The 18,227-nt window shown below is 38.0% G+C and overlaps 1 protein-coding gene across 1 annotated transcript; it reads left to right on the top strand.

Moving 5' to 3' along the window:
* Nucleotides 1-17,616: 17,616 nt before the first annotated feature.
* On the top strand, nucleotides 17,617-18,009 carry LOC113306285 (zinc finger protein ZIC 2-like). Its single transcript, XM_026555240.1, has one exon. The coding sequence runs from the start codon at nucleotides 17,617-17,619 to the stop codon at nucleotides 18,007-18,009; it is 393 nt and encodes a 130-aa protein (XP_026411025.1).
* Nucleotides 18,010-18,227: the final 218 nt, after the last annotated feature.

Here is an 18,227-nt window from a genome sequence, read left to right as displayed (position 1 = left end):
AATCGGAATAAAAAAATAGAACATAAAAACTATTGAATCAAACCTATTTTATACAAACATAAAATAAAAATTGATTCAAACATATCTGTTTTTCTTCAATGCAGCGTCTTCCTCTCGTCAGATCTGAGAAAAACTGAATCAATTCAACGATTTAAGATAAATAACGTGTTGTTCTTCCTCTCATCTTCAATTCAACGAATCAAAAATCAATGCACCTGTTTGTTGTTCTTCAATGCAGCGATTTTGTGAAGAAACAATTCGAATTTAGAAGATTTGATATCATGAAAAGAAAATCGCCAGAGAGTAGAGAGATAAGAGAGTAAAAAAAACAAACCTGATTTGATTTTCTGTTTCTGTTCCTTTATAAATCTACTATAAATAGAGGAGGTTATTTTTTTGGTATTTTCAGATTTATTAAAAAAAATGATGACGTCAGCAATCCGAAAAATTTCAAAACCTAGCCCAAAAATAAAAGTTATGGGCCTAGAAATATCAAAAACTAAAAATATGGAGTTGATAGTGAAGGATCCATTTTGTGGGGCTTCTATATATTGAACCCATATAGTAAGGGGGTAATAGTATTTTTCACTTTTTACAAACATCTTAAATTCCAAAAGAAATCAGTGAGACCCATCATTTGAAATTAGGTATTTTCTTTTCGAAACCAAACAATCCAATTTCATAATTCATGATAGCAAAACATAATTCAATTCGTATGGAGCAATTCAATAACAACACAAAGACAAATCAGGGAATTCAAATCTCAATTTGGGAAGAAATAACACTAAAGTAGTAGGAAATTTCTCAAAGAAGATGAGTAGTAAAACGTACCTCAAATCAGCATGCACCTAGTTGTCTGATAGACACATTTTTGTGTCTGAATTGTCCTCAGTGTCTCTATTGCTAGTGTTTGATTTTGTACTTATTATGGTGTTTTTATGTTTGTGTAGGTGTTTTTAGAGAAATACACTTGTGTGGAAAAAGTTGCTCAAAAAGTGCTATTTGGACCCCTGAAGGACATTTGCTATACGGACCCCAGATTTGGCTAAGGGTCACCCAAGGTTATGCGTAGCCCAAATTCATCCCCAGCACCCAAATTTTTCCTCAGCACCCATCTTCTATCCGCATCCCAGAACAGGATAGGGGCACTTCATCTTCAACATTTCAAAACTGAATTTTGGTGGGAAAATAAAAACAGAACTGTGTGATTTTTCGATCGATATTTGAAGGAGTTCTGGGTCGATTAAAGGGCTGAAATTTGTTGGGTAGTTGTGATATGTCCCAACAAAACTATCATGAGTGATTTAATTGGATAAATTTGGCTAGATAATTCACGAGAAGAAAAAAAATGAGTTTATTCTCGGAAGAGGATATCACAGGATTTGCGCGAGCAGCAGAGGAGTTTGCACATGTTTGGAAGACCCTAAAAACTATTTGGAGCGTGAAGGAGTTAAATATGGCAATTTGGAAGCTTCAGAATGCGTATAGAGATCAAAAATCTGAATTATTTCCTAAACTGGCCGTGAGGAATAATGGAGAATTATATGAAGTTATTACGTGAGATTTTGCTGTTGCTGGGTTATAAATAGGTGCTGGAATATCATGGAAGGTCTGCGGAGAGTTTGGGAGATTATAGAGCATCACAGAGTCGAGAAAATCAAATTCCAAAAATATTTTTCTGCTGCTGCTCATCTGAAGAACGCGAAGAACAGACCATCCAAGACAGTCGTTTTTTTAACAGTGGAAACGACACACAGCCGTGGGTCGAGAATCAGCGACAATACACTTTTATCGTTCTTTTCTATTTGTAACGTTATCATTATTTCTCCCATTTCATCATTTGTAAACACCATTTGAGCAATGAATGAGCGTGTTTTCCTAATGATGAGCTAAACCCAATTCTTGGGGCGACGAAGGAAGCCATTCTCTCAAGAATTATGTGGTAATATTTATTTTATAAATTTATGCAATATTTTTATATGATTAATTGCATTGGTAAAAAAATAAATTAAATGATTCTTATTAATCAAATGTGTTTTCTCTTGATGATGCATGCTTAGTTTTAGACTATTGATGTGTTATACTTGCGACTAACATTTGATATTTTGTAAACCTGATTTGGGCAATACTTTAGAATCGAATCAATTGTTTAAATTGCATGATATAAATTAATTTAGAACCACATAAGTATTGATGAATGGTGAAATCCTAGCTCCAACCTCTCCATAATTTTGACAACCTATCAACATTTATTTGCTTTATTTTCTTTGCTTTAAAATTAAGTATAAAATCGATTACTTTCACAAGTCTCAATGAACGTTTTACTACAACTCAATTTTAAATCACATCAATTTTTGGCGCCGCCGACGCAGACTTGTCTTTAGGCTAGAGTTTTTAGATTTTTTTTTTTTAGGTTTTTATTTGTTTTTCATTTTTATTTTATTTGTTCTTCTTTAAGTTTCTAGGTTTTTGTCTTTTCCTTACAGATTTTGGAATTTGGAGCGAAAGAAAAATTTTCCAAAGCTTTTGGTGAATACTTACAGATTTGGAGTAAAAGCAAAGCGAAAGGAGCGAAAGAAAAGGAGAATAAAAATTAATTAAAAAAAGAGAGAGAGAGATAGACAATTTTTTATTTTTTTTAGAATTTTTTTTAGATTATTTTTTTTTTCTTTTGCACTTTATTTTTGGACTTTGGACTGTGGACTTTGAGACTTTTTTTTTAACCCTAAGGAAGGTTAGTTTAAATATCAATTGTTTGCAGAGAAGGACGGCGATTACGATATCGCCTCGGCCCCTCAGGTTCGTACATGACATAGGAGTCGTGGCCCGAGTCGACTTCAGCGGTTCATCCCCCGTCTGGTACGAGAGGTAAGTTTGTCGAAACACTCATGAATCTCCTGTCAGCGAGTTACTGTATTCCTTCGTTTGCATATATGCTGAGGATTTGAAAACGGCTGCTTTAATTTCCTAGTAAAGGGCAAGGAATGAACATACAATATAAGGGTTCGGATTTCATCACCGTTCCCTTCTTGCCCGCCTTAGGAAAACGAAATCAAACGCGAACCTAAGCCTAAAATTTGACTAGAACGAGACCTATAAGGTAATGAGCTTAATAGGAAAGTCATTCGAAAAATATTGGCTACTCTTTTAAGCATGCTCCAAAGTTCATGATGGTTTCTGTGAGTTGAATACGCCGCCTTGTAACGCCAGTGAGGCCTTGGGTATCAAAGCTCCATTGAGCTTCCCTCGTCTCGATTCAACTTACTTAAACTCGGATTAATTCCAGAGGGTCTTGCTTAAATTGTAACGAATTCCATTTCGAAGGATTAGAAGTTGTTCTAGAAACAATCTAAGTTGAGCCATTATGCTTTTTGTTTGCTAGAAATCTTTAGGTTTGCTTTGGTGGAGTCATCCTTGTTTGTGTTTGCATAGAACTTCCCTTATTTTTAGGATTTCTTTCTTTTTCTTTTGTTTTTCTAGTGTATGCCAAAGGTTATTAAAGAGCGGGATTGGAAAAGAAACACTCTAAGTCGTTTGATTAGTGATAAACCTAGTAGTTCTTCTTGTGAAGGCGGAGAGCTCGAAGACTCTTCTTTTGAGAGCCCTGTTTTTGGAAACTTCAGTTTTGAGAATCTGTCTTTTCGTGAGGAAAATACCCCTAGTACTTCAGATGTGCCAGCGATGGAAACTTTGAAATATTATATGTTCCCAACTAGGTCCACTCGAGTTTCATGCATTAAATTTCTAGCCACTACGGCTAATTTCGAGATAAAACCTAGTATTCTTCAGATGATCCCTATATTCTTAGGGAAAGATGATGAGAACCCTTATTTTCATATTAGGGACTTTGAGAAAATTTGTGGGACAATTAGAATAAAAGACCTTACTGATGAAGTCTTGAAACTTAAGATGTTTCCCTTTTCCTTAAGAGATAAAGCCAAGACCTAGCTGAACAACCTACCATCTGAATCCATTGAAACATGGCAGGAACTTATTGCTGCTTTCTATATGAAATTCTACCCTAAGCATAAAACTGCGTCTGTTAGGCAGAAAATTAGTGCTAGTGTGCAACAAGAGGGAGAGTCTCTTTATAGGTTCTTAGAGAGATTAAATGATCTCCTATCCCAGTGTCATCACCATGGATTTGATAATATGAAACTCGTAGAGATTATTTATGATGGTTTAGACTATTCAACCAAAGCCATGGTTGAGTCTATGTGCGTTGGTGAGTTCACTAGTAAAAGTGTTGATGATGCTTTCACCTTCTTAGGAGCTGCCGCTGAAAAATCCCAATATTGGGAGTCTTGTGTTGAACCCACCAAAAGACTCTTGGTCAATAGAGGTAGCACCAGTGTGGTAGATACAAGCTTCGGGTCTGATGCTAAGTTTGCTTCTTTGTCTAGAAGGTTAGAATCTTTGGAATTGAATCATCCTAAACATAGTCTCTTGTTGAACCTGATGATAGGTTTAGAGCCTCTCAAGTGTCTAGTTGTGGAGTAGAACCCAATAACTCGTTTTGGGAAGGTCAGGTTAGTGAAGAGCAAGCCCATGCTGTCTATAACAATGCTAGGTTTGAGAACCGTCAAAGTTTGACCCATACTCAGAGACTTACAACCCTGGTTGGAGAAACCATCCTAATTTTTCTTGGTCTAAGGGTCAGAATCAAGGACAGTCTAGTAATTCTCAGCCTCCCCCAGGTTTTGGTTATGCTAAGAACTCTTCAGGTCAACCCCAGTTTCAGAATGAGAAAAAGATCTCCACCTTAGAAGAAACCCTTACTATGTTAGCAAAGAACCATGAGATGTTATCAAAGAACCACTGGTTTTCAAGAAGAAACCAGGCAGAATTTTAAGAATAATTCCCAGTCTCTTGCTAACTTAGAACTTCAAGTCGGCCAAATAGCTAAGTTTCTTAGTGAAAGAGAAGATGGAAGATTCCCTAGTCAAACTGATCCTAACCCTAAAGGAGAGAATCGTACAATCATGTGAATTCTATAACAACCCTTAGGAGTGGAAAGAAAGTTGACAATAAGGTTGCCATGCCTGATAGTGAACATGTGTAGTTCACCCTTCTGAGCCAGAAAATGAGGACTGATAGAGTCTCCAAAGAGACCAATGAGGGTCATGAGCCCGTTTGTTCCCAGAGCCCCGTTCCCCCAGCTGCTAGTTCCAACTAAGAGGGAGTCCAACTTTAATGATATATTGGAGGTTTTTAAGCAGGTTACTATCAACCTCCCATTGTTAGATGCGATTAAGCAGATTCCCGCTTATGCCAAGTTTCTTAAGGATATGTGTACGCGAAAGCGAAAACTTAGTGTCCAGAAGAAAGCCTTCCTAGCTAGTCATGTGAGTTCTATTATTCAGAATACCACTACTCCTAAGTATAAAGACCCAGGGTCCCCTACTATTTCTTGCACAATAGGTAAATACCGTGTCGAGAAAGCTTTGCTTGACTTAGGAGCCAGTGTGAACTTACTGCCATACCATGTGTACCTTAAGCTAGGACTTGGTGAGATGAAACCTACCGATATGACACTTCAGTTAGCTGATAGGTCCGTTAAAATTCCTCGTGGTGTGATCTAGGACGTTCTTATTGAGGTCGACAAGTTTATTTATCCAGTGGATTTTGTTATCCTAGATACCCAACCTGTACCTGACCCAGAGAACCAAATACCAGTGATTTTAGATCGCCCGTTTTTAGCTACATCCAATGCGATCATTAACTGTCGAAATGGTATTATGAATTTGTCTTTTGGTAATATGACCATTGAGCTGAACATTTTTAATATTAGTAAGCTACCCTCTGAACTAGATGACTCGAACATAGAAGAGGTGAACATGATAGGAACATTAGTCGAGGAGTCATTACCAAACACTTTGTTAGAAGATCCATTTGAGAAATGCCTAGCCCAATTTGGGATTGATTTTGATGATGACGATGTGATTAATGAGGTGAATGCTTTGTTAGATTCAACCCCTTTGATAGACACTAGTAATGGCTGGAAACCTAAGTTCGAACCTCTACCCGTTTCTGAGTCTACTCTAGTTCCTTCGTTAGAAAAGCCTCCAAAGTTGGACCTTAAACCATTACCAGATTCCCTGAAGTATGTGTTTTAGGCACATCTGAAACTTTACCTGCGATTATAGCATCCGACTTGGATAGTGATCAGGAAAGTAGGCTAGTGACTGTCCTTCAGAATAACAAGGAAGCTTTAGGGTGGACCATAGCAGACATTAAGGGTATAAATTCTACTGATTGTATGCATCATACCTATTTAGAGAGTGATACCAAACCTTCTAGGGAGATACAACGTCGACTTAAACCTAATATGAAAGAAGTAGTTCGAACCGAGGTTCTTAAGCTGTTAGATGCGGGCATTATCTACCCTATTTCAGACAGTAAGTGGGTCAGCCCTGTTCAGGTTGTTCCCAAGAAATCCGGTATTAGTGTAGTACAGAATGATAACAATGAGTTAATTCCAACCCGGGTGACCACGGGTTGGCGTGTCTGTATTGACTATAGGAAATTGAACAAGGTTACTATGAAGGACCACTTTCCCCTTCCCTTCATCGACCAAATGCTAGAGATATTAGCTGGACGTATCCATTATTGCTTTTTATATGGATACTGCGGTTATAATCAGATTTTCATAGCCCCAGAAGACCAAGAGAAAACCACTTTTACCTGTCCCTTTGGTACCTTTGCGTATAGACGCATTCCTTTTGGGCTATGTAATGCCCCTGCGACCTTTCAGCGTTGTATGCTGAGCATATTTTCTGACATGGTAGAACGGTTCTTAGAGGTCTTTATGGATGATTTTTCAGTGTTTGATTCATCTTTCGATGAGTGCTTGCATCATTTGTCATTAGTTTTGACTAGGTGAAAGGAAAATAATTTAGTGCTTAATTGGGAGAAATGTCACTTCATGGTTCGTTCAGGAATTGTTCTAGGGCATATCATATCTTCGAAGGGTATAGAGGTAGATATGGCCAAAGTTGACCTCATTAAAACTTTACAGGTACCAAAAACCGTAAGGGATATTAGGTCATTCTTAGGGCATGCGGGTTTTTATCGTCAATTCATTAAGGATTTTAGCTTGATTTCTATACCTCTTTGCAATTTTCTTGCAAAAGACGTTAATCTTTGATGATGCTTGTTTAGAGGCTTTTGATAAGATTAAGAATTTACTCACTACCGCCCCCATAGTCCAGGCACCCAACTGGAACCTACCCTTTGAGATCATGTGTGATGCTTCAGATTATGTTATTGGTGTTGTGCTAGGTCAGCGAGAAAATAAGTTACTTCATGTGATTTACTATGCTAGCAAAACTCTAAATGATGCCTAGTTGAACTATACCACTACGGAGAAGGAACTATTAGCTATTGTGTTTGCCTTAGACAAATTTAGATCCTACCTCTTAGGTTCTAAGGTCATAATATTTATTGATCATGCTGCTTTGAAGTATCTTCTTTCCAAGAAGGATACTAAACCTAGATTGATTAGATGGATCCTATTGTTGCAAGAATTTTCCTTAGACATTAGAGATAAAAATGGTGCAGAAAATGTAGTAGCAGACCACTTGTCTAGGCTTGTTGTGGATACCCTTAATGATTCTCCTCCTGTTAGGGATAGTTTTCCTGATGAACAATTGTTCTTTGTTACCCAAGCACCTTGGTATGCGAATATAGTGAATTATCTTGTTACTGGTCGAATATCCCAACATTGGGGTAAACAAGATCGTTCTAGGTTTTTAGCCGAGGTGAAGCACTACTTTTGGGATGATCCTTATTTGTTTAAGTATTGTCCAGACCATATTATTAGTAGATGTATACCTGAGTGTGACCAGTCCAGTATTATTTCCTTTTGTCATGATCATGCTTGCGGGGGTCACTTTAGTGCTAAGAAGACTGCTGCTAAGATATTTCAGTGTGGTTTCTATTAGCCTTCATTGTTTAAAGACTCCCGTAGTCACTGTGTTACTTGTGAGCGTTTCCAGAAGTTAGGAACCATTTCCCGTAGGAACATGATGCCCTTGAACCCTATTTTAGTTGTTGAGGTCTTTGATGTGTGGGGTATTGACTTTATGGGTCCGTTTCTTAATTCTTTTGGTAACCTTTACATCCTTGTCGTTGTAGACTATGTATCTAAGTGGATTGAGGCAGTTGCGTGTAAAACAAATGACCATAGGGTTGTGATTGAGTTCTTGAAAAATAATATACTTACACGTTTTGGTACACCGCGATCTATAATTAGTGATGGAGGGACGCACTTTTGAAATGGACCTTTTAGGATTTTGATGAAGAAATATGGTATTACACATAAGGTAGCAACCCCATATCATCCACAGACTAGTGGTCAGGTAGAGGTTTCCAATAGAGAGATAAAGCGTATATTAGAGAAAACAGTTAATCCTAATTGGAAAGACTGGTCGTCTAGGCTTACTAATGCCTTATGGGCTTACCGTACTGCCTTTAAGAACCCCATTAGAATGTCGCCTTATCGGCCTGTGTATGGCAAGGCATGTCATTTACCTGTTGAGTTAGAACATAGATCTTATTGGGTTGTTAAGAAGCTAAATTTTTCACTTGACAAGGCAGGAGCCCATAGGAAACTCCAGCTCAATGAGTTGGAAGAGATTCGTATAGATGCTTACGATAGTGGAAAGGAGTGTAAGAACAAAATGAAACTTGTGCATGATAAGAATATTTTAAGAAAGTCATTTTCTCCAGGTCAAAAAGTTCTTCTGTATGATACCCGCTTGCATATTTTCCCTGGGAAGTTACGTTCTCGGTGGACGGGTCCTTTTATTGTTCACACTGTCTTTCCTCATGGAGCTGTTGAGATCAAGACACCATATGGTATTAGTTCTTCGAAGGTTAACGGTCAGAGATTGAAACCCTTTTTAGACCCTTTCCTATAGGTGATGTTGAGGAGGTTCATCTGGAGGACCCTGTTTACCCTTGATTGACCATCGAGGCGATTGTATGTTGTATATTAGTTTTTGATTTCTCTCTTCACCCAGGTACTATCTTTCCGACTTCTCTATTTACTGATACCTCATGTTACTTTGCTTTTTGGTATTGCTCTTTCATTAGAAACATTGAGGACAATGTTAGATTTTAGTTTGGGGGTGGGGAAGAAACTTTTTGTTAGCTTTTAGTTGCAATAAATAAACTCCAGAGCCTAGAAATTTATGCTTATTAATGTTGGCACTAACCAATCTAAGTGGATGGGAACATCTTGGTTGTAGGAGTTGATGAACCAATCTGATTAGATGGAAACATCTAAAGAGTCTATTCATAAGAGCATAGAGCTCAGGTGTTAGAATAAAAAAAAACATGGTAGTTTCGCCATAACTCGTTGAATCCTAATCCCTTCCGTTTTTATTTCTTAAGTGATTTGGTGGGGCACATGACTCAAGTTGTTACCATTGCTAGGTGAAATAGGGTGATTGAGATACCAAAAGAAATGTTGTTTGAGACCAGACCATCAGACCAACCGGAATAAATTCAATAAAGTCGACCATTGGTGCCCTTGTATATGCCAGTTATGTTGACCTAGAGTTAGGTTTATCGACCACTGGTCCCCTTGTATATGCTAGTTGTGTTGATATTAGTCAGACCGGTATCTCAGTCCATTAGGATAGGTTCATCTTGGCAGAGGCCTTCAGACAGATATGGGAAACACCGTTCACTTTGAACCATCTATGTTTCTCTTTATCCATCTTCTTAATCTTTCCATGTGATTGGTTGACTCCGGTTATGATGTATAGAAACTATCTGAGTAGAGCTCTGTCACTTATATATGAATTTTAGTATGCTGAGTGCAAACTCGTGTACAACAATTGGAATTTCGCATCAGGGTACTTCCTCCTGTAGTCAATGATTGTATGCCAACCAAGGAGATTCTTTAGTGCCTTCCAAGGTTCTGCGTAGATAGCTAGGGTCTGGAGTAAAGGTTTTGTGGGTACACCTCTGGTAAACCCTCCAGAGACAACACTCCTCCGTTAGGGCCACCTAGCGGTTTAACGGCTTGCTGCATGTGCTAAGTGTAGTCATTTTATATTAGATTTGCTCGAGGACTAGAAAATAATAAGTTTGGGGGTATTTGATAGACACATTTTTGTGTCTGAATTGTCCTTAGAGTCTCTATTGCTAGTGCTTAATTTTGTACTTATTATGGTGTTTTTATGTTTGTGTAGGTGTTTTGGAGAAATACACTTGTGTGGAAAAAGTTTCTCAAAAAGGGCTATTTGGACCCCTGGAGGACATTTGCTATACGAACCCCAGATTTGGCTAAGGGGCACCCAAGGTTATGCGTAGCCCAAATTCATCCTCAGAACCCAAATTTGTCCTCAGCACCCATCTGCTATTCGCATCCCAGAACATGATAGGGGCACTTCATCTTCAACATTTCAAAACTGAATTATGGCGGGAAAATAAAAACAGAACTGTGTGATTTTTCGATCGATATTTAAAGGAGTTCTGGGTCGATTAAAGGGCTGAAATTTGTTGGGTAGTTGTGATATGTCCCAACAAAACTATCATGAGTGATTTAATTAGTTAAATTTGGCTAGATAATTCACGAGAAGAAAACAAAGGAGTTTATTCTCGAAAGAGGATATCACGGGATTTGCGCAAGCAGCAAAGGAGTTTGCACGTGTTTGGAAGACCCTAAAAACTATTTGGAGTGTGAAGGAATTAAATACGGCAATTTGGAAGCTTCAGAACGCGTGTAGAGATCAAAAATCTGAATTATTTCCTAAACTGGCCGTGAAGAATAATGGAGAATTATATGAAGTTATTACATGAGATTTTGTTGTTGTTGGGTTATAAATAGGTGCTGGAATATCATAGAAGGTTTACGGAGAGTTTGGGAGAATATAGAGCATCACAGAGTCGAGAAAATCAAATTCCAAAAATATTTTTCTGCTGCTGCTCAGCTGAAGAACGCGAAGAACAGACCATCCAAGACAGTCGTTTTTCAACAGTGGAAACGACACACAACCGTGGGTCGAGAATCAACGACAGTACACTTTTATCGTTCTTTTCTGTTTCTAACGCATGTAACTATTACATACCCGGTTATCATTGTTTCTCCCATTTCATCATTTGTAAACACCATTTGAGCAATGAAATCAACTTTTGAGCGTGTTTTCCTAATGATGAGCTAAACCCAATTCTTGGGGCGACGAAGGAAGCCATTCTCTCAAGAACTATGTGGTAATATTTATTTTATAAATTTATGCAATATTTTTATATGATTAATTGCATTGATAAAAAAATAAATTAAATGATTCTTACTAATCAAATGTGTTTTCTCTTGATGATGCATGCTTAGTTTTAGACTTTTGATGCGTTATACTTGCGACTAACGTCTGATATTTTGGGAATCTGATTTTGGCAATACTTTAGAATCGAATCAATTGTTTAAATTGCATGATATAAATTAATTTAGAACCACATAAATATTGATGAATGGTGAAATCCTAGCTCCAGCCTCTCCATAATTTTCACAACCTATCAACATTTATTTGTTTTATTTTCTTTGCTTTAGAGCGAGTCCCACTTAAGAGGGAAAAATTCCTCTTTTCTGGCTCCGGATCACATGTCCGAGCTTCCTTATCCCCTCATGTCCCACCAATGATAAAACGACATGTGTCCGAAAAAATATCTACTAAATTAACTTTGTTATTGTCTTACAAAACGGAATAGTTATGTACTATCAGATAAACTATTCTGATTTTATTTGATTTTTCCATAATCTTGTCACTGATTTTTTTTAACAACAGAGGAAAAAGATATTCAAAGCTTATGTTTTAAAGATATGATGATATTACTGCCAATAAAATAGTGGTTCCTCCATGACCATTTTTTTCTCTCTGCCTTTCAACACATTGAACTTGAACAGTCTTATTCCTTCCTTCATAGTTAATGTCATTTATAAATAGTTATATAAATTCATTATTCCATACTAGTCTAGCAAACAATGTTCTTATTATCAGTATTACGGTCCTTAACCAAGTCTGTCGTATTATTACTACTTGTTTCACTTCCTTCATGATATGATGGATGGTCATATAACTTTGAAGACTCTATTTAGGATCAGGTATCTGGTAGTAGTATTATGCATAAATGTGCAAAGTCCTAATCAAAAGGTAGAGTCTGATTAAAGGATGAACTCAAAAAAAGTGTATAACCACCCACCACCCACCCACCCCCCCACAAAATCAACAACGCCACTGTTTTCCAAACGTGACGCGTTGGCTATGTGATTATATGCCTGACATGTGGTTTATTATGATTGGAGTGGATATGAGGGGACAGGGGATCCGGAGCTCGTTGGATAGAGAGGGTGTGAGGACTTGGTCCTGAGATGCCGGCCCAGTGACTGTGCGACCAGCTAGTCTATATGATCCGGTCCAAGGGGCCCATCGTAGGGTAGGTGTGTGCTAAAGAAAAAAGGTTAAACGAAGTTCCTACGAGAGAAGGGTTATTTTGAACAAAAACGATTAACAAATCGAGAACCAAAACATCAAAATAAACCGATAATCACAAAATCATACCCTGCTTGTTTTGTGGAGTGAAAATAGGAAATTAGCTCGTGTTTGTGAGATAAATTTTTAAATCCTTTTTTTTTTTTTTATGTTCTTCCTCGCAAACAGTAGGATAAAGCTAAATAAAAATTAAAGCACTCGTCGTATGGTTCAACTTTAACACCCTGGTGAAACCCGCTAGAACGCAAGAATCCATGACAAACTAAATATATCTTGCAGACGAAAGCATAATTAGGTTGACTACCATTTTAAGCAAAATGAAGGATAATTGATAATTCCTTATAAGAACTTGCTTCGAAAAGAATGAAAAATGAAAATATTAGTTCATATAGAAAGTGTTCTAAAATATGATACTTATTGGAAACTGGAAATGAAAATTAATTCAAGATCATCAATGTATAGTTAGTGTTTCTCGGTACAGATCTTAGAGCAAGAATTTATACATCCTTTGGCTTCTTCTTGACCTGGAATAATTCATCACCAACGGAAAGTAACAACAAACATTAAGACGTACATCCAGGATATGATGAACAAGAAAAAATAAATCAAAAGCATATATATTTGAACTAACTAGATAGAGATCACACCCAGGTTCAGTTTATTGGCACAATTAGCGTATGCACAACCCTTCTGACAATATGTATCATTATTTTCAGCAATGGAAACTTTACCACCAACACAATCAGCTCCTATACATTTTATGAGACACCAGAAAATACCAAAACCAGGATGGTCGGCATCACAAGTTCTCACGCAATCATCGTAACATTTACTACCATTAGATGATGCAGCAGATGAATAACTAGTCTTCCCTAACAACATGATAACCACCATGATAACAACGAGCTTCATCCTCCCTGCAATCACGAATAACCTTGACTAAATCCTATAATATCACTCTGCAAACTATGAAAATGACCACTCTCGATCGGCAACTAATTAATTTATAGTAGATAACAAATGGAGGAGTATTCGACAGATTTAGAACAGAATCTCAAGGGATTAATTACCATTCACTGTATCTAATTTTAGCAAATATCATTAAATGCCCATTAATGTAATATCCGTAATTTAATTTAATAAATGCTCGTTTAAAATGATGTCACCAGCTCTCTATGTTGTACTTATCTAGTTTTTCGTAGAGTGATCGAGATCGAATTGAACCACCAAAAATCTTCAGGGTATGTGCTTTATTAATTTGTTCTAAATGGGCGCCTTACGGAATTTTGAGGGCCCGTTACGTATCGCCCCGGCTAACTTTTAACAGCATTTTCAATCACTTTGGAGGACATCCAAAATCGGACAAGATTATCACAGCATGGCTGAATTGGGGACCCCTAGCTAGAGAACAAAAAAAAGGTCGTTAAAACCTAATTTGAGTCGTCCCTTATCCATAATTAGTGATAATTTTACTTAATTAGTGTTGATCTCACTTAATTTGATTCTAACCTTTTTTTTTCCAAAATTTTTGTTTGCAATTTTCATTTTTCATTTTTTTTTTGCCCAGACCTGCATGAAAAGTCGTCAGGGTAGTGAAGTATTTCGATAACGACTCTTAACAGTCGTTTAAGTTTCAAAAACGACCCTCAAGAGTCATTAGTGTTTAAAAATTGTTTCTTGACGAATCTGAACAGTCGTTAATGGTTATAAAAGAGTCGTTATCTTCTTTGAAGAGCCATTAATGGCGGAAATACATTAGAAGAAGATAACGACTCCTTTATAACCATTAATGACTGTTTAGAGTCGTCAAGAAACAAAGACGGCTCGTGAGGGTCGTTGACGACCCTTTAATGTAACAACTGTTTAGAGTCGCCAAGAAACAATGACGATTTATGAGGGTCGTTTTTGAAACACTTCAATATCATGACGACTCTACCAAATTTGGTGACGATTCTCCAATAAACAATGACGATCCTTCAATTTTTTTGGACAGAGATAGTTTTTGGTCATAAATAGTCGTTAGTGTATAAAAAGGGGTCGTCAAAACCCAGAAAAAGGGTTGTTATCTCCTACACTCTAGACATCAACGATTTTTCATACAAATAACATGCATATGAAAAATCGTTAGGGTATATAACTATGAGGTTGACGACTCTTATTTTTCAGTTGTGATGGAGAGTCGAGAGAGAGGGGAGGAGAGGACTGATTATTTTTTTGGGTTTAAAAATGAAAATGAGTTAGGGTTTAGAGTTAAGGGTTAATAGAATTTTAAGTTTTACATTTAATGAAGGGTAAAACAGTATTTTCACTATATTTTGGGTGGAAATAGATTCTTTTGGGGTGGGAATAAAATGTTTGAGGCCCCTAATTATTTCTTGGGGCCCCAATTAAGCCCTGTTATCACAGCTCGAACAAGAAAATATTTTTGAAGGAGGCACCAATATTGGCGTATGTTGGAACTCATGGTCAATATTTGGGTCATATATTGAACAGTATTAGATTATAAAGAATAAGTAATCTACGAAATCATCTTCTAAGAGCAACTGCAATGGACGAGTAAACCTATAATTATGATCCAGGGACGAGACGCAACGGGACGGAGTAAAGACTAAACTCTGGACTAAAACCAAATTCCAGACCATATTTGGTCTGGGACCAAGACCAAAACTATATATAGTGGAGCGGAGGTATAATCAACGTTTGGCATCGGGCGTATATATAATCTACGCCTGTTGTGAAACGTACGTAAAGTCACCGCCCCATACAGAGGCGTGTATATAAGTTACGCCCGGTTCAGGCGTTGATAAAATGTTCGCCCGTTGGGACGTTGATAAAGTTTACGCCCCACGTCAGGCGTTAATAAAATGAACGCCCCATTCAGACGTAGATTATACAAACGCCCCAGCCCGTCGTTGATATTCTTAACGCCCCACGCCAGGCGTTGATAAAGTGTACGCCCCATTCAGGCGTTGATATAGTTAATAACTTTTCTTTATCCCCAGAACACGGCAGAAGTTTCTCTTTTTCAGTTGCTATCCCCAGATGATTTGTTAATATCTCGGAGGCGAACTTGCTTGGAGCCTCCTCAGTTTCATGGAACTGCAGTGAGGTTTGCTTTGGTCTGCATTTTCCAGCCTTACTGTTAGCACCATTCAATTTTACTTCTGAAGAATCTTCATTTCCGCCAAATTTAGGCCGATCATCTATTTTACCTTCAGTTGGAGGAATTCCGATGGGATGTTTCATGCTAGACCTATTCTTCTCAACCTTACTGGTCTCAACAGCACACTTCTCCACAAAGCTGCTCTTTTCAATCCTTGGTTCTTCATTATATGGGTGCTTCAAGTAATTCCAGTCATTACCCCAACCCTAAAATCAAGAGAGTTGTCTTTCTTTCATCATAGTTCGTCTAAAATTCAGAGAAGGGGCTGCTGTTTACTGCTACCAAAATGAGATGCAAATCAGATCGATGAAGGTTTTGAATCGAGAAATAGATGAGGTTGTTGCTGGTGACTGAGAGAACAGATCGAAAAGAAGTCCAGGGTTGAAATCAGATGAAGAAATTAAAGAGATGGTGGTTGTATCTGAGATTTGAAGTTAGGGTTTGAATTAATATTATGGGTTCATGAGAAATGAAGAAATTAATTGATGTTCAAGGGTTTTGACGGATTTCAGAGATGCAGATGATGATTTCAGAGATGAATTAGAAAATAGGTTGATGCTGGACTTGAATTTTACAGGGAAGAAATGATGTTGGTGGTGATGTTGTTTGTTGTTGAGGTCTGAGAATCACAAGAGAAGTAAAGATGGAAGATGACATTGTTGACAACTGATTGGGGGTTATGGCAGAGAAGGAAATGATTGAATGCTTTGTAGATGTGGATGGATATGAACTTGCAGGCTAGATTGTGAGCTGTTGCAGTTGTTGGATTTCAGAATTGGTGGTATTGGAAACGCAGCTGAGAATTGCAGAAGCAGAGATGAAGCACATGCTTTGGTGGTACTGTTAGTGGTGTTGAGACAATGAAGCTGAAATGGTGATGTGCTGATGAAATGGGTACTGGCTTGTGAATATTATGGCCAGAAGTAGAGTTTGGAATTGGCTGAAGGAAGGGTTCTTTTGTGCTGATACTCAAATTATAGAAGAAGAGTAATGAGTTGTATGCAGTGGAGTTGCAGTTGTGGTTCCGGAGGATTTGGCTGTAATGGAGATTGAAGTGTAGGTGATAGTGCTGGTGCTAAGCAACAGAGAAGAACTGGAATGCAGTGGAAGTGTAGATGTAAAGAGTCTCAAAATTCCCACCATCCGGTTCATTACTAGGGCATCGTAGAGAACTGCCACCCCCGGCAGAGAACTTATCCTTCTCCAAAGGTCAGGCGTTGATTATACGTCCGCCCCATGTCAGGCGTTGATTATACAAACGCTTTATTCAGGCGTTGATTATACGTTCGCCCCACCAGGCGTAGATTATACAAACGCCCCTTCTCCGAGCGTGAAATATATGTACGCCCCACAACAAGCGTATTCTTTATCAACGCCCCACAAGCAGCGTTAATTATATCTCCGCCCGGCCCAAACGAAGATTATAACAACGCTCCACATGCAAGCGTGGATTATATCTCCGCCCGACTAAATATACTCAACTGCCTTAACGTGACACCACATACTAAACTCAAATTTGATCGTTTGTTTTGGTCTTTGATCTTTGGTTTTGATCGTACCACTGTGGACACTCTAAGACTTGATCAGATCAATTTCTTCCATTTTTGGAGAATACCGTTTCTACTTGGAGATGTTTTTAAATTCAGTCCATGAAATTTGTAAGAAACTTCACATTGTTGTTGATGTTCTTATATATTACAGTTGCAATCGCAAAGTCGTCCTGCCTCTTGGAAATTGCAAACAAATTCTGCGAACTGAATGAAATTTATGCCTATCTTCAACAAATCATTTTTTATCAAAAAGAAAATAAAATACTAAGTTTACTTGTAAACTACACCTTGCCTACGACAACTCTCGCGTCCGACAATCTGAAACATTCCTGAATGTGTAAGTATAATAGAAACCACAAAGCTAAGAAATAACATCAACTCGAGAGAAGAACAAGGATAAAATAAAATGAATAAAGAAAATATCATCGTTCCAGTTATTTTCGGTGCACTTGTGATAGCAGCAGCTGTTATGTATGTCTGTGCTTGCTACCGCAAGAAGAAAGAAAAGAAAGCGCGCGGCATACTACCCACTACTACTCCTAGTAGAGATCGAGGTATACCCACTACTACTCCTACTAGTAAGGATGGAGGGATGGTTATGATGGTGGGCGCAGGTGCCACAGTTGTAGCTGCTTCTGCTGCTGGTGCCACGGTTATAGCTGCTTCTGGTGGTGGCGGGGGTGATGGCGGGGGTGCAGGTGGTGGCGGGGGCGATGGGGGGTGTGCGGGTGATGGTGGTGGTGGTGGTTGCGGTGGGTGTGGTGGGGGTTGCGGTGGGTGTGGTGGTTGCGGTGGATGAGAAAGAAGGTCAAATGCATAGAAAATAATACAGATTGGCAAGCTGCTTAAAGACTACATTACTGTAACTGATTATACGCTCCATGTAACCTTTCCAGCCAAGAATGAATTATGTAACCATATTAACTGATTAGTCTTCTTTTGCAATTGAGAGAATTACATTGGTAAAAAAAATAATAATATTGGATCCGCATCCCTTCTTTAATCCGAGTATTTTTG

Source organism: Papaver somniferum, chromosome 8 (assembly GCF_003573695.1).
Source record: "Papaver somniferum cultivar HN1 chromosome 8, ASM357369v1, whole genome shotgun sequence".
Taxonomy (NCBI): Eukaryota; Viridiplantae; Streptophyta; class Magnoliopsida; order Ranunculales; family Papaveraceae; genus Papaver; species Papaver somniferum.
Note: the sequence above shows the minus strand (reverse complement) of the source record. Positions and strands in the feature narration are given on the sequence as shown.